Raw genomic sequence first — 26165 nt, 5'->3', positions numbered from 1 at the left:
TATATATGTTTTTTTCCTTCTTTATTATGCATTTTCGGCCGGTGCGACTTATACTCCGGAGCGACTTATACTCCGAAAAATACGGTACTCGCATTAGCTGCATTGTCAGCCACCTCGTTTTTGCCGTACTTAACGACTTAGAATGCATAAAAAAAAGAAATACGTGTTCTTGTCTTGCATAGAGATTTTAAATGATGGGCAACTTTTTTTTTCTTTTTTTTATTTAAAAAGTGCAGTTCCCCTTTAAAAGGGGTCATATCATGATTTGTATGTACATTCAAAAAAACTTCCTTGTGGTCAGTCTCTTTCTGCCATTTCGGTAGTGTCTGAGTCAGGTACGCTTCTCACCAAAAATAACATGAACATCATACATTGGAATTATATTTTACTTTTATTACAAATGGCAACAGCGGCAGATTTTAGCATCCGACTGCACGAGTCAAAACGAGAGGAAAAGCGAAGAGGAAGAAACAAAACAGAGCCTTGAAACGAGAAGCATCTCCAAGGTGTGTTGTTGAGCACCGAACGTGAGACAAATCCATGATCTTGTTCGATCAGTTTTCAAATATGTGCTCAAACTGTCGCTTTGGCAGTTTCTGGTTTTCATGAGTGTATCAAGGAAAAACCTCCGTCCTCAAAGACGTATGTCCTACAGCAGGGGTGCTCACACTTTTTCTGCAGGCGAGCTACTTTTCAATTGATCAAGTCGTGGGGATCTACCTCATTCATATATATAATTTATATTTACTTAATTATGAAATATATGTTTTGTTAACAAGTTAAAGGTGTTTAATGATAATGCAAGCATGTTTAACACATATAGTTAATATTGTTAATAAATTAAAGGTGTTTAATGATAATACAAGAATGTTTAACACATATAGTTAATATTGTTAACAAGTTAAAGGTGTTTAATGATAATACATGCATGTTTAACACATATAGATTCCTTTCTTTCATGAAGACAAGAATATAAGTTGGTGTATTACCTGATTCTGATGACTTGCTTTGATTGGAATCAGACAGTGGTGCTGATAACGTCCGCATCTTCAAATGGAGGAGAAAAAAAGTCCTCCTTTCTGTTAAAGGTGTTTAAAGATAATGCAATCATGTTTAACACATAAACTTAATATTGTTAACAAGTTAAAAGGTGTTTAATGATAATACAAGCATGTTTAACACATATAGTTAATAATGTTAACAAGGTAAATGTGTTTAATGATAATACATGCATGTTTAACACATATAGATTCCTTTCTTTCATGAAGACATGAATAGACGTTGGTGTATTACCTGATTCTGATGACTTGCTTTGATTGGAATCAGACAGTGGTGCTGATAACGTCCGCATTTTCAAATGGAGGAGAAAAAAACTCCTCCTTTCTGTCCTATACCACATGAAAGTGGTTGGTTTTTTACTCCGTAGCTTGCTAGCTTGTGCACGCCAGCTTTCTGAGACTCTTAGCGCAGGCAGGATGAAGCAGAGCTTTTATTGTGAAGGCAGGAACTGTGCAGTCGGTCTTTGGAGTTTTGACGACAGGTACGGCGCCAGAGTCTGTTGAAATATAAAGTGTTTCTCGCCTTCCTGTCGGTCATTTTTTTCTTAATAATGAGCTGGCAGCAGCCAGCGTCATCTCAGAAGACCCTCGGGTGCCGTGAATGTCAATCAAGTGACGAAAGTGACGTCATAGTGAAGATTTATGATCGCTCATTTTTAGGACTATTTTTTTAATGCCTGGCTGGCGAACGACTGACACACCCTCCGCGATCGACCGATAGATCGCGATCGACCGATAGATTGCGATCGACGTAAAGAGCACCCCTGTCCTACAGTATGTCCTACCGAGATGAGCCCACCCTGTGTATACAGTAAGGGCCGGATCGAATGAAAACACGTGCAAACTTGATAGCGCACGCAAAGCTGATCTCCTAAACTTGTGTGCAGAAGATTGCATCTCTTAAAGGCCTACTGAAATGAAATGTTTTTATTTAAACGGGGATAGCAGATCCATTCTATGTGTCATACTTGATCATTTCGCGATATTGCCATATTTTCGCTGAAAGGATTTAGTAGAGAACAACGACGATAAAGTTCGCAACTTTTTGGTCTCTGATAAAAAAAAGCCTTGCCTGTACCGGAAGTAGCGTGACATCACAGGTTGAAAGGCTCCTCACATTTCCCCATTGTTTACACCAGCAGCGAGAGCGATTCAGACCGAGAAAGCGACGATTACCCCATTAATTTGAGCCAGGATGAAAGATTCGTGGATGAGGAACATGAGAGTGAAGTACTAGAGTGCAGTGCAGGACACATCTTTTTTCGCTCTGACTGTAACTTAGGTGCAAGCTGGCTCATTGGATTCCACACTCTCTCCTTTTTCTATTGTGGATCACGGATTTGTATTTTAAACCACCTCGGATACTATATCCTCTTGAAAATGAGAGTCGAGAACGCGAAATGGACATTCACAGTGACTTTTATCTCCACAACAATACATCGGCGAAGCACTTTAGCTACGGAGCTAACGTGATAGCATTGGGCTTAGCTGCGGATAGAAACAAAATAAATAAACCCCTGACTGGAAGGATAGACAGAAAATCAACAATACTATTAAACCATGGACATGTACAGTAACCACACGGTTAATGCTTTCCAGCCTGGCAAAGCTTAACAATACTGTTGCTAATGACGCCATTGAAGCTAACTTAGCAACGGGACCTCACAGAGCTATGCTAAAAACATTAGCTATCCACCTACGCCAGCCAGCCCTCATCTGCTCATCAACACCTGTGCTCACCTGCGTTCCAGCGATCGACGGAGCGACGAAGGACTTCACCCGATCATAGATGCGGTCGGCGGCTAGCGTCGGATAGTGCGTCTGCTATCTAAGTCAAAGTCCTCCTGGCTGTGTTGCTGCAGCCAGCCACTAATACACCGATCCCACCTAAAGCTTTCTTCTTTGCAGTCTTCATTGTTCATTAAACAAATTGCAAAAGATTCACCAACACAGATGTCCAGAATACTGTGGAATTTTGTGATGAAAACCGAGCTTTTTGTATTGGATACAATGGTGTCCGAATACTTCCGTTTCAACGATTGACGTCACGCGCATACGTCATCATACATAGACGTTTTCAACTGGAAGTTTAGCGGGAAATTTAAAATTGCACTTTATAAGTTAACCCGGCCGTATTGGCATGTGTTGCAATGTTAAGATGTCATCATTGATATATAAACTATCAGACTGCATGGTCGGTAGTAGTGGCTTTCAGTAGGCCTTTAAATGAGCAAGATAGAGAGTGTGATCCATTTAGAGTGTCTGCCTTCATGTATATTTGCTGATCATCAGAACGCCCACAACACTGGGAGGAGAGAATGCCATAGCGCTGGCAATGTGATTTAGCAAGACTAAAACTGTTCTGCAGCCACTGTTTTGTGTCTGTATTTAGCACGTCTGAAATCTACGCGCAAACTGGCACAGTTACGCACACATGGCTGCAAAGACAGAATACGGACAGAGAATCCTCCGATCGACTTGTGTGTGTCAACATACAGTATAAAGCATCCGTGTGAGTTCTGCGGAGAAAGTTCTTCCCTGCGGTTCAGCCCTGCTACAGTTGTCTTTTTTTCTTTTCGCTTTAGTTTGGTTTTATTAGTGCAAATTAGTGGCTCAATAAATACAAACTGAGCTAAATTGTGATGTGATGTCCTTCTGGCTCTCTATGCAGGTCATCCTGGCCGAATTGTATTCCACAGGGTTTCAGCGTTCCTTCTCGGACGACGACGACCTGACAGCGATCGCCGACAGCGACGTCATCTACGCCTTCCAAGCTTCGCCTCACTTTGCCCGTGGAGGCTCTTTGCCACGCTCAGGTATCCATGGTAACAGGACGTGCATCTCATCATCACTTGCTCCGATTTTGCTCATTCCTCGTGTCGAATGTTCTTCTGTTCATTCGGATCGACTTTAATTCCTCAACGGGCATATTCGGATTCATGAGAGTTCCCGCTTAATTGAGGAGGTGGTCTGTGTCTGCAAGGTTGTTTTGCATAATCTCGCTGTGTGCTTCTTTATGCATGACAGCACCATTACGGGAATGTATGAAAGCCACCTGCTGCGTCTCCATTTGTTTTATTCTTACTGGCGCATGTGAATGAGATCCCACGTATGGAATATATTTTACAGTTATTTATATTGAGAATCCATCCATCCATTTTCTACCGCTTGTCCCTTTTTGACCTATCTCAGCTGCATTCGGACGGAAGGCGGGGTACACCCTGGACAAGAATATTTATTGAAAATTAAGAAAAAAATGTAAATTATATGAAATTGAATGTAAATATATATAAGAATTATAGTATAAGAATACTCCAGAAGTACAGTAATTCAGAGTAAATCGATTTTTTTTAAACTGAGATTTGTTCAAATATGCAATCTATATTTTTCCTAAAAATATGCATTAAAGGCAACCCCTCTTCCTGCAAAAAAAGAAGTATTATTTACATTTATTTATTTATATTTATATTATGTTATTGTATTTTATATACCATATTTTTCGGACTATAAGTCGCTCCGGAGTATAAGTCGCACCAACCGAAAATGCATAATAAAGCAGGAAAAAAACATATAAATTGCACTGGAGTATAAGTCGCATTTTTGGGGGAAATGTATTTGATAAAACCCAACACCAAGAATAGACATTTGAAAGGCAATTTAAAATAAATAAAGAATAGTGAACAACAGGCTGAATAAGTGTACGTTATATGACGCATAAATAACCAACTGAGAACATGCCTGGTATGTTAATGTAACATATTATGGTCGTCGTCGTCGTCGTCGTCGGCGGTCACTCGAAACGAGTATGACTGTCCTCCGTAGGGAGGACGCCTGTGCGTGGAATCTTTTAATGTGGGGAGACTGGTGCACGGTCAGCCACCACACAGTCCTTGGCATTGAGCGGGCCAGGGTCCAGTGGCATGGAGACCAAGACGACTGGGGACCCGTCTTTGCTGCAGCCTTCATCCGCCTTCCCAGCCGTTGTGGTGCATTCCGCTGCCGCCATCTTCCGCCTGGTCCACCGTTGAGGCGGTTTTCACTATTCGCCCATAGCTGGGGTTATTTACCCATAGCTGGGACAGGGGTTGACTGGGCACCAGGGCATGTCCACACACCGGTGGGCCTGCATGCCCCGTCTCTGGGGCCCCCTGCTGCTCCGAGATCCCGTACAACTTAGCCTGGAACCGCGAGGTTCCAGTTACCGTGTGTGGCCACGAGGAGGCATGTACGAGTCTTGACAATGGAGAGGCTATGTACCGGCTGAGGAGGCTTATGCACTCGGCTCCTCTTTTCGCCCTCTGAGACAGAGGGCTAGCCGGCGGCACTAGCTGAAAGCAATGAGTATCAGGCAGAAGCAGCATGCAGCATAGCAAGCAAAAGCGGCATGCAGCATGCACTAACTACAGGTACTACTACTCCAAGGCTACTGCACTAGACGCATCACATCGCCCTGTGCGATGTTTTCTGCACACACACATATTATGGTAAGAGTCATTCAAATAACTATAACATATAGAATATGCTATACGTTTACCAAACAATCTGTCACTCCTAATCGCTAAATCCCATGAAATCTTATACGTCTAGTCTCTTACGTGAATGAGCTAAATAATATTATTTGATATTTTACGGTAATGTGTTAATAATTTCACACATAAATCGCTCCTGAGTATAAGTCGCACCCCCGGCCAAACTATGAAAAAAACTGCGACTTATAGTCCGAAAAATACGGTACCTGGAAATGAATACAGGAACTCAATGGTACTAATTTTCGCCACATTCGTGTGTGTTCATAAGTATTAATTGTTTTTGATAAAAACAATTGTTACGTACGGCGGGGGAAGGAGACGACACCACGGCAGGAATCAGTTCAATAGGTTTATTGAAACTGATGATGATGATGATGTGTTGGAGTGTGTATGCTACTTTACGTGAATGGTGCAAGATGATGTGTAGAATTAACAATGTACAGTATATGTTACCAGAGTTTGTTGTAAGTGCGTGTTGAATGAATCCTTCGTCAGACCAGAGGGGCAAAGCGAGAGGTCGGGGGCTGGAGAGAGGCGATGAGGTCTGTGTCCAAGCAGGGGTCAAGGATCGAGGGAGGCAGCCCAGAATCCAGTGGGAAGTCGCGGCACACAGATCGATCACGAGAAACAGAGGGAACACTGCGAGGAACACAGGGCATATAAGACAAGGGTACAGAGAGAGCAAGTATGCAGCGGGAAGCCATAGACGGGATGCTTACTACAGAGAGTGAACTACGTTCCGGCACTGGATCTTCGGGTCCGCTGGTCTTTATTCCGTCTGCCCTCATCAGACCCAGGTGTGCTGATTGTCTGCAGCTGTGTAGGCGCGTGGCCGCGATGCGGGAAGAGTGAGCAGGGGCGTGTCCGGGCACACTTCTAGCGGAGGTGCCGGCTGCGCTTACACCAGATGACATGCGGGTTTGCGCATTTGCCGTGACAAAAATAAATGTTTGTATTTCAACATTTAAAATGAGCTGATCATGCTAACTGCTGTCTAGTTGTTATATTTTGTTTTATTAGAAAATGTTTGAGTCTCCATTGCACGTAATACATTAAGTTGCAATTACAGTTGCGAGTCCAAGATGTTAGATGACAGTAGTGTATGGTTTATGGTGTGTTGGCTAGTCTGCTGAATTTAGTCTTTTGTCGCGCCCTAAAAAGTGTTAATACTGTAAGTATTGTATTTATTACACTCCAGCTGTTCGATTATAGATAGATAGTACTTTATTGATTTCTTCAGGAGAGTTCCCTCAGGAAAATTATAACTTGCATCTTAGTTGTAGTTTTCGTTAACAAACTTGGAGATGTTGAAATCGCCATGTAAAATTGATAATGCTAATCAGTAGCATGTCAAGGTGAAAGTCAATGTATATTAGCATCGAGCTAGCACATTTCTGGTTAAGTGGAGCCTTACTTTACTTACATGGGAGCATTTTTTGAGTCATTTTCTTCTTTGGCATTTGCAACATTACCTGGACGTAGTTTGGCCGAGTAAGCTCTCAGTGCTGCTGAGTGATGGCCAAGTGCCGAAGTGCGGTATGGTAACAAGGCACGGATGTTACATGAATCAGTACCCGGTAATGATGCCAATAAAAACGTAAAACGTTCTAACTAGGTGTATTAGCACTGATACTGTGTTGGTGTTTCATAATGCTCATCAGGATAGACCATGGTAATGGTATACAGGATAGGGGGTCCCTGCTCCATCCCTCCATCAGTTTGGGGGTCCTTGGCGTGGAAAACAAAAAGACCCCTGCTTCCTAATGGACACCAAAGGCCAATAGAAGTCATTTTCTTTAAAACACTTAAGCTCACAATAATGTACGGCGAATGATCTTCATGCATGGTTCTAAAATACAAACCATCACTTGCATGTTGTCATCTCAATTGGTCAACGAGGAGATCAAGTCTGAAGCCGTCTTTGCAATGTGCTTCTGCCACCACAGGGTAGCAGCAGAATCTTTCTGAATGTGATGCATTTGAGAAGAGACCAAAACAGGATTATGAAAGCAGTGAAGTGAGACTGTATGACTGATACTATTTCCCGGTGGTTACTGTGTGATTGCAAAAAGACCTGTCATTGTAGGTGAGATGTTTCTGGAAAAAGCAGGGACTGGAATAAGATTGCAAGCTGTTTGTTTCCCTCTCATCTTGCTCTTTACCCTCAACAAAGGGCTCAGGTGGTGCGTCTGGCCACTGATGCTTGTTTACTGCCGCGACCTTTGACCCACGAGGGGGGCGAGCCCACAGCCTTTTGGGTATTTTTGTCACCGTTGTAATGTGCATTGTTCATGACGGAGTTCAGCAGTTGTCTAAAGTTAACGTACGATCCCCTTGTTCACACCCTGGGAGGTGAGAGGAGCAGTGAGCAGCAGCGGTGGCCGCGCTCGGGAATCATTTTGGTGATTTAACCCCCAATTCCAACCCTTAGTGCTGAGTGCCAAGCAGGGAGGTAATGGGTCCCGTTTTTATAGTCTTTGGTATGACTCAGCCGGGGTTTGAACTCACGACCTACCGATCTCAGGGCGGACACTCTAACCACAAGGCCACTGAGCAGGTGCCACACAGTTTGCCACGCCTTTTTTTTGTCTCTGACCCGATGGTTTTGTGCTTACAATTGATGCTTAAGAACCTTGTAGATTTTAATTAACAATCAATGGAAGAACAAGCAGGGAAGTAACATTTTTGCTTAAAACTGAATTTTCTTCTCTCTCTCTGCCATTACATAAAACAAAATAACTATTTATAGTTTAATTTATGTGGTATGAGAAAGATTACATTTAAAACATATTTATATTCACACAACACTAAAATCTTTGAGCAATTTAGTGTTGAGTTAAATTATGCAAGGGATTGACCAAGGAAATCGATCCATGCAAATGAGACAGTTTAAGAAACAATATTGTGTTGATGCCCCGTGTCGGCTGTAGCCGTGATCCCGGGATGCAGAGGCGATAAGCGACTTGCAGGCAGTGTCACAAAATGAACTCGCCCTGAATGAGGGAAGAAACAAGGTAGGACTAAATAGAACTACCGTATTTTCCGGACTACTGAGTGCACCGATATACAGTATAAGCCACACCCACCAAATTAAACTAATTGTTAAGCATATATATTCCCTTCTTTCTTGAGTCAATTAGCTCTTTCAAAATGGATTTTTAATCGGGATTAATCAAAATTAATCCACAACAACCATGTGATTAATCAAATTGAAAAGTTGAATCGTTTGACAGTGGAAGTGTTCAGTGTTTGCTGAGACATAAAAAAAGGGGTAGGATTAAATAATCTCTCCTTCTTCCTACTCCTTTTCGGGCATGGCATGTTTAAGCGTGTCCAAAAACCAAACACAATGTACATATAATGTGACATATGAAATAACTACAAATACAAAGGTACTTAATAGGCGATTCAGAATCGATTCTTGCACTATATTATTTGGTTTGAAAATTATAATAAAACCTTTTTAAAACAGGCCACGGGTAAAAAATAAAAAAGCTCTTGGCTGCTGCTGTATGATACATACAGTACGTGCGTGCAGCATGTAAGCGCAAAGATGGACATCATTTTTTATTTCTTAAAAAATTAATTTGAATTTAGCGATTTTAATAAAGTATGAATTACAGTATTATCCGGACTATAGAGTGCACCGGTATATAAGCCGCACACACTTAATCTTAAAAGAAAACATTTTTTTTCCATTTCTTAGCCGCATATGTATATATATATGCATTGCAAAATTTGTTATTTGCATAGAAATATTTTGTAACTGTTTATTTACATACTGTAGTAGTTTCCAAACAGTGCCTGTAACACGGCAGTAAAATGGCTGATCAAATAAAACAGAAGTCGTCATCATGGACCCACTAATGTTACGAACGGGAGGAGTAGAGACGGCACAGACCACAAGGGGGCGTAGAAGCTGTTTTATTATATATATACACAATATATATAATAACAACCAATAATATCAAATAAACTATAAATCAACTAGAGAATGGAGTGTGACAAAATCCAAGAGAGTGTAAGGCGTGCGACTATGTTATTAATTAACTGTTCAGTGTTACCTTAAATGTTTGAGTGAAGTTGATGGGAAGGTTTACAATATATATATATATATATATATATATATATATATATATATATATATATATATATATATATATATATATATATATATATATATATATATATATATATATATATATATATATATATATATATATATATCCTATATCACAAAGTTGTTAGCGTGTTGTTGTAAAGATAATACTGCTCAGTTTGGATTGAACAGGCCTTGCATTCCTGTTCATGAATTATCTAAGTTTTTGTTTCTATGAAAATAAGTTGACATTTCCTCTATCCATTTACCATTTTCCATCAGTGTGTGTGTGGATGTGTTGTTGCGGGTGGGTATGGTACTAGCCACGACTAATGATGTCAGTGTTTGGGGGCCTACTCGTGGCGCTTGAGTCATGTACGTGGGAAACGGCGGTATTTGTGATTTGCATGTGAGCGGGGGACATTTCTGCTGTGCAATAACAGACACCTGTGCAAAAAAACTAATCCTGCCTTTGCACAGATAATAGGGACAAAGTCAGAACTGTAATAATATAGGATTAATATTGAATGTATAGGTTATTGTGGGACGGCGTGGCGAAGTTGATAGAGTGGCTGTGCCAGCAATCGGAGTGTTGCTGGTTACTGGGGTTCAATTCCCACCTTCTACCTTCCTAGTCACGTCCGTTGTGTCCTTGGGCAAGACACTTCACCCTTTGCCTCTGATGGCTGCTGGTTAGCGCCTTGCATGGCAGCTCCCGCCATCAGTGTGTGAATGTGTGTGTGAATGGGTAAATGTGGAAATACTGTCAAAGCGCTTTGAGTACCTTGAAGGTAGAAAAGCGCTATACAAGTATAACCCATTTATCATTTATTTATCATTTACTTGTCATTGTCACGTTATCATACCGAGGGTTGCATCCAATGTTCAGTTCTTACTATTTTAATAAGGACCATAAACAGGCAAGCACTTGGAGAGCAGAGACCTCTGCCAAGCACTATCTCCCATAGTGAAAAATCCTGAATCTAGACGAGGGGTCTGCAACCTTGAATATCAAAAGAGACATTTTTCCGCATCTTCCACTGAAGAAAAGTAGTATAGAGCTGCAAAACCTACCAACTTTTAAAAGTTTTCCCCGTTTTTATTTTAATTTCACAGGAAAAGCATTCACTGCATGTGAAATCAAACTATTTTTCCTTTTCTCTTTTCTGTTTTTGGGCAAGTATTCATGGTTAGCTTGCCGAAGGGGTTGCACACTCGAGAAGCTGAAATACACACACAGGCTTCCGGTCTCTTTTACTTGCCTTCCTTGCGCCTCAGAGCTCAGCCTGTGCACAGTCACAGCCTCACAGACGGTCGGAAATTATAGTGCTCTTTTAAAAAATGCTGACTTTTCTTCCAATGGGGTTAAAGAAATATGAGGGCGCCAGAACAGGGTGGCAGAAGAGCGCCCTTCTTCCTCCAGAGCCGCGGGTTGCGGACCCCTGATTTAGACGGTGATACGAATCACCACCAAAATGTAAACACTTGTTCTTTATCCAATTTCTGACATTTCCTGAAAGTTTCATAAAAATCTGCTCATAACTTTTTGAGGTATGTTGCTGACCAATAAACAAACAGACAGAAGGTACATACATACTGTAACCTCCTGGTGCAGGTAACTGATCGAAGGATAAATGATGCATACCATGTCCATGCTTCTTTGTTTTGTTCGTCCGTCGCTTCCAAACAGGCTGCAAGAAAGAAATTAAATAAACGGAATGAACCCTCTTGGGTGTCAAACTAATTTTCATTGAGGGGCCACATCGCAGTATGGCTACTCTCAGAGGGCCGCTTTTAATAGTGAGTAATACATGAATATTAATAAATAAGGATGATATTATTACACATTGCATTTGATCATTATATTTTTGAAAACATTTGTATTTATTTTCTAATGTAAGAAAAAGAAAAATATGTTTTTTTGTTGTTTTTTTTAACAACATATTACTGGAAAAAGGGTACCACCATATTTTACGTTCAAATTCTGGTGACAGAGCGGATGTTTTTTTTACTGTAAAATCTATGGTTGTTGCGTTTTTAAATAGAAAATGTTACCACTATTTTCTCTTCGGGTAAAATTCTGGCAACTGTGCAGCCAGTGTTTTTTGGTTTTTTTCAAATATATAATTATTTTTAAACAATGTACAATTTAATGGACAATTTGCTTTGAAATCATAAGTCAGATATTTATTTTTATTCCAACAAAAAAAGTTTGTAATGTATGATAATATAATATTTGTTACATTATTAGGAAACATAAACTTAACAGGTTATAACTACTTTCCAACCTAAACTCATACAAATGTAACAAAATATTACATTATCAATGTGGAAAACCTTATTATTACAGATTCATACAGATATTTAAGCATCTATTTTTATTTTAGGAAAGGAACATTTAATTTGTTACTTCATATCTGATTGATTAAAAAACATATGCAATTTTTTTCTGTCAAAATACAAAGAACAAATACATTTAAAGTATTTCATTGACGTATATTGTTTCCAGGCTTTTGCGAGCCACATTAAATGACGTGGCGGGCCAGCCTTGGGTTTGACACCTCTGCTCTTGTCAGTCTTCCACTGTCTTTCTCTCTGTGGGTGGAGGCGGAACCGCTAAAATACACACATACACACACACACACACACACACACACACACACACACACACACACACACACACACACACACACACACACACACACACACACACACACACACACACAGAATTCAGCCTCATAACTTAAATAATATTATCAATATCCACACATACATTTTTAAGTTATGTTGCTAACTAAGAGGTGATTACGGTACATGGTTGCTGCAAACTACAACCACAATAATTAACATACTCTTATCGTATTCTTAAGCATAATTAATTATATTATACCCTATTTACATACTTTTTAAATTGTTTTTGTTTTCATATTTTAATTGTATTGAACAATTTTGATTAACATTGTGGCTTGTGAGTGGATGCCGTATGATCATATAAAACTTTCCTCTCGTGTGCTCTTCTCTCTTCAGGGTATCACCATAGCCTCCCCAATTCCCCCTATAGCTCCACGGCTGGGTCTGGAGGTCAAAGGTTGCCATCGTCCAGCACACTGTCCACTGAATACCTGAGCCAGGGCGGCTCTTCGGCGAAGGTTCTGCTCCTCATCTGCAACACATCTGGATCCGGCCAGCAGGCTGTCAGGTGAGCTTGTAAAAGAAATAGGCAGGCGTTGACACTGTCTGGAAACATACAGACTTTGACCCATTTTTCAAGGGTTGTCTGATGCGGTTTTAGATATTTTTTTTCCACATATACTGTAGAGCAGGGGTCACCAACGCGGTGCCCGCAGGCACCAGGTAGCCCGTAAGGTCCAGATGAGTAGCCCGCCGGCCTGTTCTAAAAATAGCTCAAATAGCAGCACTTACCAGTGAGCTGCCTCTATTTTTTAAATTTTATTTATTTACTAGCAAGCTGGTCTCGCTTTGCTCGACATTTTTAATTCTAAGAGAGACAAAACTCAAATAGAATTTGAAAATCCAAGAAAATATTTTAAAGACTTGGTCTTCACTAACTGACAAAGAAACAGATAACAGATTTGGTGTCCAGTTCAAAGTGTGACATGATTTATTTAAAATTTGAGAGTTGAGTTTTGTATTTTACATGAGTTATTATTTGTACAAACATGGTGCAAAGTAATTCATGATTTGTTAAAAAATGTTAGTGGCTAGCTAGTTAAAATGGGATATTGTGATTTCACAAGACTGTCTTAGAAGTAATCATTTGAAAATGTTCAATTTGAAAAATGTGCACTTAGAGAAAATATAAAAATAAAGTGTTGCATATTGATATTTATCTGTTTCTATATATATTTATTGTGAGAAATCATTAAGATGATCAGTGTTTCCACAAAGATAAATATCATTAATTATTAATAATAACATAGAGTTGAAGGTAAATTGAGCAAATTGGCTATTTCTGGCAATTTATTTAAGTGTGTATCAAACTGGTAGCCCTTCGCATTAATCAGTACCCAAGAAGTAGCTCTTGGTTTCAAAAAGGTTGGTGACCCCTGCTGTAGAGCGATGTTTCTTAAACACTGTTGAGCCACGAGCGCACCCTAGAGGGCCGCCTTAAAATATCACTTTTTCAGCTCTGGTCCTTATGGGCCACGTCGTACTCTCGTTGTACTACACTTTTATACCACTTGTGGCGGTAATGAAAATATCAAACAAACAGAAGAAGTCTGGAACTAAAGACATAATAAAGTTTCTTAAGCGCAAAAATTATGACTAAAGTGGCGAAGCTGTATTTTCATTTGCAATTCAAATCAATTGACAGTATAATTAGACTCATGTTCATTATTATTATTATTTTTCATTGATTTAGTTAGAATCTATTTACTTTGGCACTGTGTACTTGTATGAAAAATGTGTTTTTCATCAGTTTTTACAAGTTCCTTCTTTTGTAGTACATTTTATTATTCATTTTTTGCAATCAGCCTAACCCTAAGCCTTGATAATATTGTAATTAACACATACTTTCATATCATTTGACAAGGTTTTTAGGTAAGATATAATTAGACTTAGACTTGGAATTGCTTTTTATTGTCATTCAAATTTGAACTTTACAGTACAGGTAAGAACAACATTTTGTTGCATTAGCTCGTTGTAGTGCAGGATAAAAGAGCAATAAGGTGCAGATATAAATAAATAGATTACTGTACAGATAAATATGTTGCACTTTTGCATATGCATCCACGTTTACGGATGCATGTTGTATTGTCTTTTTAGTCGTTTTTGGGGGAATTGAGGTGATTATTATGATGTGTTCTTACGGCCTGAGGGAAGAAGCTGTTACAGAACCTGGAGGTTCTGCTACAGAGGCTGCAGAACCTCTTTCTAGAGTCCAGCAGTGAAAACAGTCCTTTGTGGGGGTGGGAGGAGTCTCTACAGATTTTCTGAGCCCTGGTCAGGCAGCGGCTTTTTGCAATCTCCCGGATCGCAATTATCGAATACTTTTAAAATAAAGGGTAAAATGACCTATTCAGTGTTAATATTTGAGTGGGCCGCAAGTCCCTCTGTGGTGAAAAAGTTAGACACCGAGGTAAAAAAGGTTCAGAACCCCTGCTGTAAAGTGTGCGATGTAACAATATCGACAACGCAAATGCATGCTACGACATCATTCCCGATTGTTTACATTGTGAATTTCAACGTCGAGGTTGCACCTAATGTAACTGCAGCAACACTGCTACTTTGCGGGAGCATTGGAAAGAACTTTGTCATTACCTGGTCGCATGGTAGCGATGGGCAGGGACAGGGACAGGGAGGAACACAAGCTTGCATGTACAATATGTTTTTTAACCCTCCGAGAAGTTAAATTGCAAAAACGACATGCGGCAGGAAGCACACCAAAGGCTCAAAGCTAGCTCAGCATAGCTTAGCATAGCATACAAAAACTGGTCTTAACAATTGTAGTAGCTTACCGAACCACGTACCTAACTTGGCTAGCTGATGCAAGCAACAACACTGACAGAGGGTGTTTATTTGTTGTGTTATGGCGCCATCTTTTGGACGAGTTTGCTCACTGCAGGTTCTGCAGGGTCCTTCCATTTATTTATTTTTTTCAACCAGAGTGCTGTTTATTCCTCCAGGCCAGGGGTCTGCAACCTGCGGCTCTTTCATACCTCTGCCTGGTTCCTTTTGGATAAAATAAATAATGGCTATTTAATTTTAATTAATTCTATTTTATTTGGTTAGTTTATTTTATTGGTACATTTGTTATTTTGGACTGTTCTGTGATCTTGTAATATAAAAATAAAACATATTTTTTGTCGATCGAAATGTATGTCACACCCCCTATGTGTCATCTTTTGTTGCCAAGCAATTGTATTGTTTTTTAGCAGTCAACATCAACAATTGACGGAAAATACAACATTTAGTGCTTCATAGACAGATTAGTTTGCCTTCACTGTTGACGAGGTTGGTTCATGTTTGTGTTTAATATTTAGAGAGAAAATAGAAAACAACAAACAAAATCAAATGTTGAAGACATTTCCAGAACAAACACAGCATTTGCAAAAAAAATACCCAGCTGGAGATGACCGAAAAAGAACAGTTTTGGAACTGCTGCGGAAAACTGATCAGAGCTAATAAACTTGGTTAGTCGTTTTCTGTCAAGAGTTTGATTTCATAAATGCTATTTTATAAGTGGAGTGAAACTATAAGTGGCGTTATGGTCATTTTAGGGATCAAACGGAGTTTGCGGTTCTCTGTGGGGTTTTTTTGGTGGGAAATGGGCTCAAATGGCTCTTTGTATGGTGAAGGTTGCCGACCCCTGTTCTAGCCGTACATAACGTTTCTACTCGTATGGATTTTTTTAGTCATTACTCCAAGCAATGTTTGTAAGTTTTACAGTATTCCATTAAACTGTTTATAATTACTAAACCGTCCGTTTTCATGCATATGTGTACTTACTATTGTAATGTAATTACGCTAACATCGTTAGCATGAGCTAATTTGCTAAGACGTTTACGAGTGTCTTTTTTAGTATTATTACTACATTATTATTATAACTTACAATGGCATTCTTTTTGTATGGTTTCAGTTTCGTAAATTCACCAAAACGTCACCGCGAAGTTATTAAGTTTGTTCAAATGATTGGAGAGCTAGCTTCCGCAGCTTGTGCGTCCATGACGATGACTTCTGTTTTGTTTGATCATCTGTTTTACTGCAGTGTTATAGACATTTACAGAATTACAGAATCTTACTGTGTAAATAACTCAAACGTATACATCTGCGGCTTTTAGTCATAAAATTAGGGCAGGTGTGTAGCTACTGCTTCTAGCAACCGAAAGTAAACAAGGGAAGCCGGGATCGCGAAAAACCATACCAAACACCAAACATAAGAATAATACTCAAAACACAAGCAAGACATGATCCAAGGCAACGGATCTTGACAAACTCTTTGGAAAGAACTTTATGGAAAGAACTTCACGCCAAGATGGATTTCAACAATGTAGCATTGTGCTACTAGCAGAGATGGAAAGCTCAATGGAAGCTAAACCAACAAAACCCAAAGAGGAATTGGTGCCAAAAAGACTTTGGTTTGGATTAAAAATTCAGACATTGACCGAACAACGGTAATCTGCCAAACATGCCGCCAACAAGACGTCAGTAGTGACTTGAACACGCTTAATCTTTTTTATCACTTCATGAAGAGTACAGTGTTAAAATGAATCAGAATCGTCTAAATTGTCATCATAAATGTTAAATAAAAATATGCTGACTTCTCCCGTTTTTTGTAATAAAAGATTAGCAGCCATGGAAATATAGATACGAAATATAAGATATGCAAATATCTCACTTGAAAAATAAATAAAGATACCAAGCATTGCAAACAATATCTTTGCGATTTAAAAAGGTCTGAGTGTGCAAAAGGTGGATATAAAGGCCACAGCTCTTGTTCTCAGCTTGTCAGTGGTGGACCTAATGATTCTGAATTGGTTCAAAGATGGCGTTACCAGGGTGTGTGTGGTCTAAGGAAATATTGTTGGCCTTCTTCTGCAGGCATAAAGTGTGTCCAGGTGAGGGAGCTCCAGCCCAATTATTCACCACTCCGTGCAGGGTCTTCCTCTTCACCCGCTATGCAACAAAGTACTAACGTTACCTCGAAACCACAAAGCGATGAGGAGAAATACACACCAAATGAGCGTGACAGTGTCGTTCAAAGGCACCGTCTATGACAAGCAGTCTCGCAGGCACCCATAAATTAGACGCCATCTCTAAATTCATGTTGACATGACCCCAGGATACGTTGCCAAAACTAAAAATCCTTTTTTTTTGTAGACAAAATATGTTTTATGCATAAAAGGAGGAACTGAGAAATTGAATATATATATATATATATATATATATATATATATATATATATATATATATATATATATATATATATATATATATATATATATATATATATATATAATGCTTTTTCGTCACAATGGAAAAAAACATTATATACATAGATTCAATTGGTCACATTACACCTGCACACTTACCGATCACTTCCTTAAACCAAGTCGTAATGTTGTCGTCTTTGTCCATCAGCTGCTAATCCAATTTTGTCGTGGGCTAAATGTTGTGGATACGTAAATATGGAAGTATTTATTTTCAGAGCAGGCGGGAGTGTCTGAAACGTGAAGGAATATATGGAGGCTGCAGCGACCACAGACTCGTGCAGTAAAGGGGGAGGAGGCTTGTCGACACAGCATGTCCAAGAATGATTGATTTATTGATTGATTGATTGAAACTTTTATTAGTAGATTGCAAAGGAAGAGAATACATTATATGAAACAGTACAGTTTACACAGTACAGTACATATTCCGTACAATTGACCACTAAATGGTTATACCCGAATAAATATTTTTCAACTAAATCAATTAATTGTCAAGACCACATATGCACGTCCGTCAGTCTTTGACGTCACGACTCCATAACCCTGCAAATAGAAACATCTAAAACTGCACGCAAACTCAGGCCCAAATGCCTTATGATTTGATGCTTTGGCATTTTTTAACACGAGTATCCAAAATTGTAACATTTATAAGCAATAAAAGAGAAAAATAATTTTAGGTCCTCTTTAAGAAAAAAAATACTATGTCGTTATTGGGATATAAAATGTCCTATATCGGTATATATATTTTTGACCGTATCACACAGCACTAGTACTGTAATACCCTGCATAAGTGTCACCTCCACTGTGCTCACAGTACCGTATTTTCTGGACTGTAGGGCGCACCGGATTATAAGGCGCACTGCCGATGAGCGGGTCTATTCAGGTCTTTTTTCATACAAAAGGCGCACTGGATTATAAGGCGCATTAAAGGGGTCATATAATGATTTTTTTCTAAATGTAAAACACTTCCTTGTGGTCTACATAACATGTAATGGTGGTTCTTTGGTCAACATGTTGCATAGATTATGTTTTACAGACCATCTTCAAGCCGCTTCAGGATGCGCCGTTTTGTGGGTGGTCTTATTTACGTGGCTCACTTTCGGCAGCGTCTTCTCCCCGTCATCTCTGTTGTAGCGGTGTAGCGTGCAAGGACGGGAGTGGAAGAAGTGTCAAAAGACGGAGCTAACTGTTTTAATGACCTTCAGACTTTACTTAAATTAACAACGGAGCAGCATCTCCTCATCCGTGGCTCACTAGTGCAACAACGCCAGAAATGTGTCCCGTGAAAAAACGTCCGACCGGAACTCTCTAATAACTAAAGTTCTGTGGGTGAATAATGTAAACCCACTACACTGGTAGTTTTTAGCGCTTCCATAGCGAGATAAGTTAGAACTTAACACTACTTTATATTAGAAATGGCAACAGCAGAGGGTGAATGTCCCATAACAAGAAGATGGTGAAAAAGAAAAAGCTTACCGACTACGGTATCGGCACAGATCTTCTGTGCCAGTGCGTTGAGCAAGTCAAACACTGGATGTGCCAAAATTTCCTACAACTAAATGAAGATAAAACTGAGATAATTGTTTTTGGTGCTAAAAAAGAAAGGTTTAAAGTCGTCCAACACCTTCAATCACTGTCCCTGAAAACCTCAAATAAAGCCAGAAATCTTGGGGTTATTTTAGATTCTGATTTACATTTCGACAGTCACATCAAATCAGTAACAAAATCGGCCTACTATCACCTCAAAAATGTAAAAAGACTTAGAGGGCTCATGTCAGCTCAAGACTTAGAAAAACATGTACATGCCTTTATTACCAGTAGGCTAGACTATTGTAATGGTCTCCTTGCAGGTCTTCCCAAAAAAACTGTCAGGCAGCTACAGCTTGTTCAGAACGCTGCTGCTAGAATTCTAACAAAGACCAAAAAATGTGAGCACATTACACCAATTCTTAAATCCTTACATTGGCTCCCTGTACATCAGAGAATTGATTTCAAAATCCTCCTGCTCACATATAAATCACTACATGGTCTAGGGTTGAAGTATATCACTGATATGCTCCCACTATATAAGCCCTCTAGATCACTAAGATCTTCTGAGACCAATCTGTTAGCGGTTCCAAGAGTAAACTCAAATCAAGGGAGATCATCATTCAGTCACTATGCAACAAATAGCTGGAATAAACTTCCTGAAGATGTCAGACTCTCCCCAACTCTGACTACTTTTAAAACTAGATTGAAGACTTTTATGTTCACCTTCGCTTTCAGCTAAATCTTTTAATCTTTTAACTTTTAACGTCCACGCTGTTTTTATTTTTATTGTCTGCATTTTAATTTTGCTTTTATTTTCTTTCATTTCACTTTGTTGTCCATGGAGCACTTTGAGTCTGCCTTGTGTATGAAAAGCGCTATACAAATAAAGTTGCCTTGCCTTGCCTTGCCTTACGGTGGCAAATTTTCAGGACTTATGCAGATAAATACACATCAGCGGATACCGGTTTTGCATAATATTGTGAAACAAAACGCCAGATAATAGGTCTGCTAATGGGTGCCATTTTGCGGTCCTTATACACACACCATAGTAATGCTCTGATTACGGTAGCCGCAATGGGCCGACAATCCATCAAAGGCTGCGGCTTCAAAGTCTTACTAAAACATTTTGACCGATTTTTGAGTGCCATGTGTAATGTTCTTTATTTTCAATGGAACATTTAAAGTTTTGGTGTTGTTTACTGGCGCCATATTGCAGTCTACACGTATCTCTTATGTGTGACTACCATCTACTGGTCACACTTATCATTAAACCGTGTGCCGAATAAAATTGCTTCGAGGTCGGTAAGCACAACCAGAATTATACTGTACATTAGGCGCACCGGGTTATAAGGCGCACTGTCGATTTTTGAGAAAATTAAAGGATTTTAAGTGCGCCTTATAGTCCGAAAAATACGGCAAATGAATGCGGATTTGTGCCCATTTTCCCTTGATAATGCTCCAGGCATCACTCACTAAATGTCCCCATTTACTCTCCATGCTTACTGTACACATGCTCAGGGGCCAATAGCACTTCATCAGGTGGTCAGAGGTCCGCTGGGTTTTGCAGCAACATGTTCCCTTGGGGATTTAAAAAAAAAAAAAAATAATAATAATTTTCTTTTTTTCCAAAATCTCTGTAGATTTGGACCGCCATTCATCATGGTCGAAGACAGGAACATCTCTTGGGAGCATCTGCAGCAAAGTATCCTGAGCAAGCTCTATTATCTGATGCTGAACAGAGCCCAGGCTCAGGTAATGTTATCATCTCCAGGGTTCTCACATCTGGGGTCCAGAAAAGATGTCCCATGGATTTTTCAATTAGCAGTAGGCACTCTTTAAACTTGATCACTGTTGCGTCCCAGGAAGCCGACTCACCTTGTATTTAGTTTCAAACACATTTTTCACCACAAGGAATGATGGGAGTGGAAGTACAATGTACCTTTTTAAAATTGAAGGGTTCACAGGACATATAATCCTGTGTTTGCGAGGTTGGGATGCTTCCTGATTGAGAACGCGCTGCCATGAATGAATTAAAACTGTAATTTTTGTTTTTTAAACACTAGGTTTGCTCAAAAATTAGTTACAGTTTGTGCCTGTGTGCGCCACCACCATCCTCTGTAGCAACAACGAAACTAAGGAGAGATCTCGTCGCTTATCCGTTAACGTTTTGCACTTCATTATGTCTCCCAAGCGTGAAGCAGAAAATTCTGGGGACACCAAACGAAAGAAACAGTGAAGTCTTGGCTCGGTGAGAACAAGTGTTGTGAAATGAGATTGGAAGGTTATATGAATTATTCACTACAAACAGTTGGAAAAAGGGGAGGAGGAGTATCACATTTTATGAATGGAGATTTAAAGTGTTGGAAGATTGACAGCAAATCAACTGCTATAGCTGGAGTCTGTGAATGTATAACTGTAGAAATTGAAGTAGAAAAATAAAAAAAATAAAATGTCAGTTGTGTTTATAGAACCCCTGGATCATGTCTAGACACATTCAATCAAAAATGTGGTTATTTGTTTAGCAAGTCAAACAAGATCCATACTGTGTGCGGTGATTTTAATATTAATCTTCTGAACCCCATGGACAGTACCAAAACAAAAGATTTTATAACAGGATTGTACAGCAATTATTTATTTCCCCTTATCACAAAACCAACCAGAATAACAGTAGACTTTGCCACACTGATATATAACATTTTCACCAATCAACCGGAGAATCAAATAACAGCAGGACTACTACTCAATGACATAAGTGATCATCTACCTGTTTTCAGCATTTTCCGCAATTTATTTGATAAGAAAAAACCGAAAAAGCATTTCAATATAGATTTGTCAGACACCAAACACCAGAAACTATGGCAGCATTGAAGTCTGAGTTATGTGCTCAAGACTGGGGGGAGGTTTATACCTCCACAGACCCGGATGAGGCATCTGAAACTTTTTTTTAACATTTTCATGAAACTGTATGATAAGCACTGTCCAATTCAAAAACATGACATTAAAGGCCTAATGAAATGAAATGTTTTTATTTAAACGGGGATAGCAGATCCATTCTATGTGTCATACTTGATCATTTCGCGATATTGCCATATTTTTGCTGAAAGGATTTAGTAGAGAACATCGACGATAAAGTTCGCAACTTTTGGTCGCTGATAAAAAAAGCCTTGCCTGTACCGGAAGTAGCGTGACGTCGCAGGTTGAAAGGCTCCTCACATTTCCCTATTGTTTACACCAGCAGTTTGAGCGATTCGGACCGAGAAAGCGACGAGTACCCCATTAATTTGAGCCAGGATGAAAGATTCGTGGATGAGGAACGTGAGAGTGAAGGACTAGAGTGCAGTGCAGTGCAGGACGCATCTTTTTTCGCTCTGACCGTAACTTAGGTACAAGCTGGCTCATTGGATTCCACACTCTCTCCTTTTTCTATTGTGGATCACAGATTTGTATTTTAAACCACCTCGGATACTATATCCTCTTGAAAATGAGAGTCCAGAACGCGAAATGGACATTCACAGTGACTTTTATCTCCACGACAATACATCGGCGAAGCACTTTAGCTACGGAGCTAACGTGATAGCATCAGGCTTAAATGCAGATAGAAACAAAAGAAATAAGACCCTGACTGGAAGGATAGACAGAAAATCAACAATACTATTAAACCATGGACATGTAACTACACGGTTAATGCTTTCCAGCCTGGCGAAGCTTAACAATGCTGTTGCTAACGACGCCATTGAAGCTAACTTAGCAACGGGACTTCACAGAGCTATGCTAAAAACCTTAGCTATCCACCTACGCCAGCCAGCCCTCATCTGCTCATCAAAACCCGTGCTCACCTGCGTTCCAGCGATCGACGGAGCGACGAAGGACTTCACCCGATCATCGATGCGGTCGGCGGCTAGCGTCGGATAGCGCGTCTGCTGTCCAAGTCAAAGTCCTCCTGGTTGTGTTGCTGCAGCCAGCCGCTAATACACCGATCCCACCTAAAGCTTTCTTCTTTGCCGTCTTCATTGTTCATTAAACAAATTGCAAAAGATTCACCAACACAGATGTCCAGAATACTGTGGAATTTTGCGATGAAAACAGAGCTTTTTGTATTGGATACAATGGTGTCCGAATACTTCCGTTTCAACGATTGACGTCACGCGCATACGTCATCATACTTAGACGTTTTCAACTGGAAGTTTAGCGGGAAATTTAAAATTGCACTTTATAAGTTAACCCGGCCGTATTGGCATGTGTTGCAATGTTAAGATTTCATCATTGATATATAAACTATCAGACTGCGTGGTCGGTAGTAGTGGGTTTCAGTAGGCCTTTAAGGACAGCACTGTTAAGGACAAACCGTGGATCACGAGGGGAATATTGAAGTCCTGCAAAAAGAAAAATTATCTTTACAGAACAAATTTAAGGCACATAACCAAAGAAACTGAACACAAATATAAAACGTACAAAAACAAGTTAACACAAATAATAAAGCACAGCAAAAGATATTTCTGTAACCTATTAGAACAACGTAAAAATAGCATCCAGGGTACGTGGAAAGTTTTAAATGGTATCATTAAAAAAAACCATGACATATAAGGAACATCCAAGCTATTTCATAGAAAATAATCAAACTATAAATGACCCTTAGGAAATAACGGATGCTTTTAACACTTTCTTTGTGAATGTTGGACTCAATTTAGCAAATTAAATTGTACAACCCAAAAACAGTGTCAAATTTAATGAACAAACCATTCCAAAGCAACTTAGAATCGTTTTTAATTTCTCCTGATCATGAAAGTGAAATCACAGAAAATGTACAATTTCTCAGAAAAACAAGAAGTCAACAGACTGCTGTGACTTGGACATTTCTCTGATCAAAGACATTTTTGATTTTATAGCTCTTCCCTTCACTTATATGTGTAATATTTATTTTATAAAATATGTCTTTCCAATGAAATTGAAAACGGCCAAAGTTATTCCCATCTTCAAAAGTGGAGATGAGCATCAGTTCACCAATTATTGTGTTGAAATCTGGGGTAACAATTACAAATCAAACATCAACTCTATGTTCTTACTTCAAAATAAAGCTATTAGAATTGTAAATTATGTGGATTATCATGACCATACCAATGCTCTGTTTATTAAATTAAAAACATTAAAACTGCACGATCTTGTTGACCTCAACACTGCTCTTGTGACGTACAAAGCTCATAACCACATGCTGCCTGGGTCTCTACAGGAGAGGTTCAAACCCAGGGAGAGTCCCTATGACCTCAGAGGTTCAGCTGTCTTTCAGAAAGCAAACATAAGAACGAGCTTAAAAAGTAGATGTGTTTCTGTCAGGGGGGTTCAACTGTGGAACAGCTTAAAATGTTCCAGTTCCATTCACACATTTAAAAAACACTTTAAGACCAATGTCTTGGAAACATATATCACTCTTGAATCAACACAGTAGTTAATACTACGATCAATGTTAATTACAAACTAAATGTGGGATATAAATAATAATGGAAGTATAATTGTTTGTATATAGTATATAATTGGTACAAATGTTTAACTAACACATGTACAAGGATATTTCACATGTCTTTACTGTGTATATAATTGAACAGTGTTTATGTTGTGTACAAAGTGTATTTATAATATGCTGTGCAAAGGAAATTTCATAATTTATGGAAGCTCATCTTGTATTTGACATTGTTTATAGGGTTAGGCGCAATAAGTGTTCAACTTCAGCCTAAACCCTTTCGGTCTGCAACATTTTCAATTTATGAATGTACAACTGTTTGTTTATGTAAAACTGTTTGTTTATTTTGTTGACCACTGACCGAAGAAATAATAATAAACTAATAAAATTATAAAAGTTGTTTAAACGCTGCAACCATCATCAAGGATGAAGTCGGTATCCTTGAACATGTGGAAGGATCTTCTTCAAAGAAAGCGGTAACTCGGCAGCATAGTGGTCTCATTATTGAGACGTCCTCCTCCCAATAAGCCTGTCTCTCCCTCCCTCACAACGTCTCTTCCAGTGTACAAAACAATTGCAGGGATTAAAAACTAAGGAGTTGTTCTCTTTGTTATTACCCTTTCTTGTATTCAGTCTTTTCATTACAGTATTTCATCTGGCCTTCATAGGTTTTATGTACAGTGTGAGGGGGTTTAATAATACAAATAATACATTTAATTTCCAATGCACTTTTCATCGAATAAAATCTTAAAGTGCTACAAAGTTAAGTTAAAAGCAATGTGGTGGAGAGAAACATACTCAACTAGAAGAGGCAATTCCTGAAGGAATTGCATGTGAATGCTCCAATGCTGAAGTTGAACTGAAATGCTAATGGGATGTAGGATGAATGTAGAAATGGTTTGAATGTTGAAATCGTTTAAACGCTGAAATGGTTTGAATGTTGGAATGGTTTGAATGTTGAAGAATTTGAATTTCCAGGAAAAAGGGAATTTGGTTTGGAACTTGGGAAAGTGTTAGTTTCAATGTCCAGGATGAGTGGAATGTGTTAATGTTGGAATGGTTTGAAAAAATGTGGGAATTGTGCAACCTGGAAAAATGTCCCATTCATTTCAATGGGAACTTCCTGGAAATCTGGGAATTTGGGGAAAAGCGGGATTTTTTTGAAAATGATTAGGAGCATGAATATCCTGAATAAGCTGAATTGGTTGGTGTTAGAATTGTTTAAATCGGTCAAGAAATGTTGAAGTAGTAAATGGTATTAGAGAATTTCGAGAAAATCTGGAATTTTTTTGAACTTGGAAAAAGGGTAGTTTGAATTTCCAGAATGGTGGAATGTGTTAAAAGTGGAATGGTTTGAATGGGTTGAAGTTTGAAAAATGGCCAATTCATTTTGAATGGGGAAAAGGCACACAAAAAAAAAGGAATTATGGGAAATCCGGGATTGTTTTTTAGAATTGTTGAAGTAGAGCACACAATTCCTGAACAGGCTGAATATTTTAAAGTTGGAACGGTTTGAATCAGATGAAAAATGTGGGGATTGAA

General features: G+C 39.1%; 1 protein-coding gene across 3 annotated transcripts in view; it reads left to right on the top strand.

The window, feature by feature from the left end:
• usp43a (ubiquitin specific peptidase 43a) overlaps positions 1 to 26165 on the top strand; it is a 264050-nt gene that overhangs the window by 151703 nt on the left and 86182 nt on the right. For 2 of the 3 annotated variants that reach the window (XM_062026996.1, XM_062026994.1), the window contains exons 6-8: positions 3730 to 3883; positions 12714 to 12885; positions 20809 to 20920. In XM_062026996.1, coding sequence (XP_061882980.1) covers positions 3730 to 3883; positions 12714 to 12885; positions 20809 to 20920 — 438 coding nt within the window. The remainder of the gene's footprint in view (positions 1 to 3729; positions 3884 to 12713; positions 12886 to 20808; positions 20921 to 26165) is intronic. The other variant, XM_062026995.1, reaches the window with a different exon arrangement.

The sequence above is a fragment of the Entelurus aequoreus genome, linkage group LG18 (assembly GCF_033978785.1).
Source record: "Entelurus aequoreus isolate RoL-2023_Sb linkage group LG18, RoL_Eaeq_v1.1, whole genome shotgun sequence".
Lineage (NCBI taxonomy): Eukaryota > Metazoa > Chordata > Actinopteri > Syngnathiformes > Syngnathidae > Entelurus > Entelurus aequoreus.
This window is presented reverse-complemented; position numbering and strand designations above follow the sequence as displayed.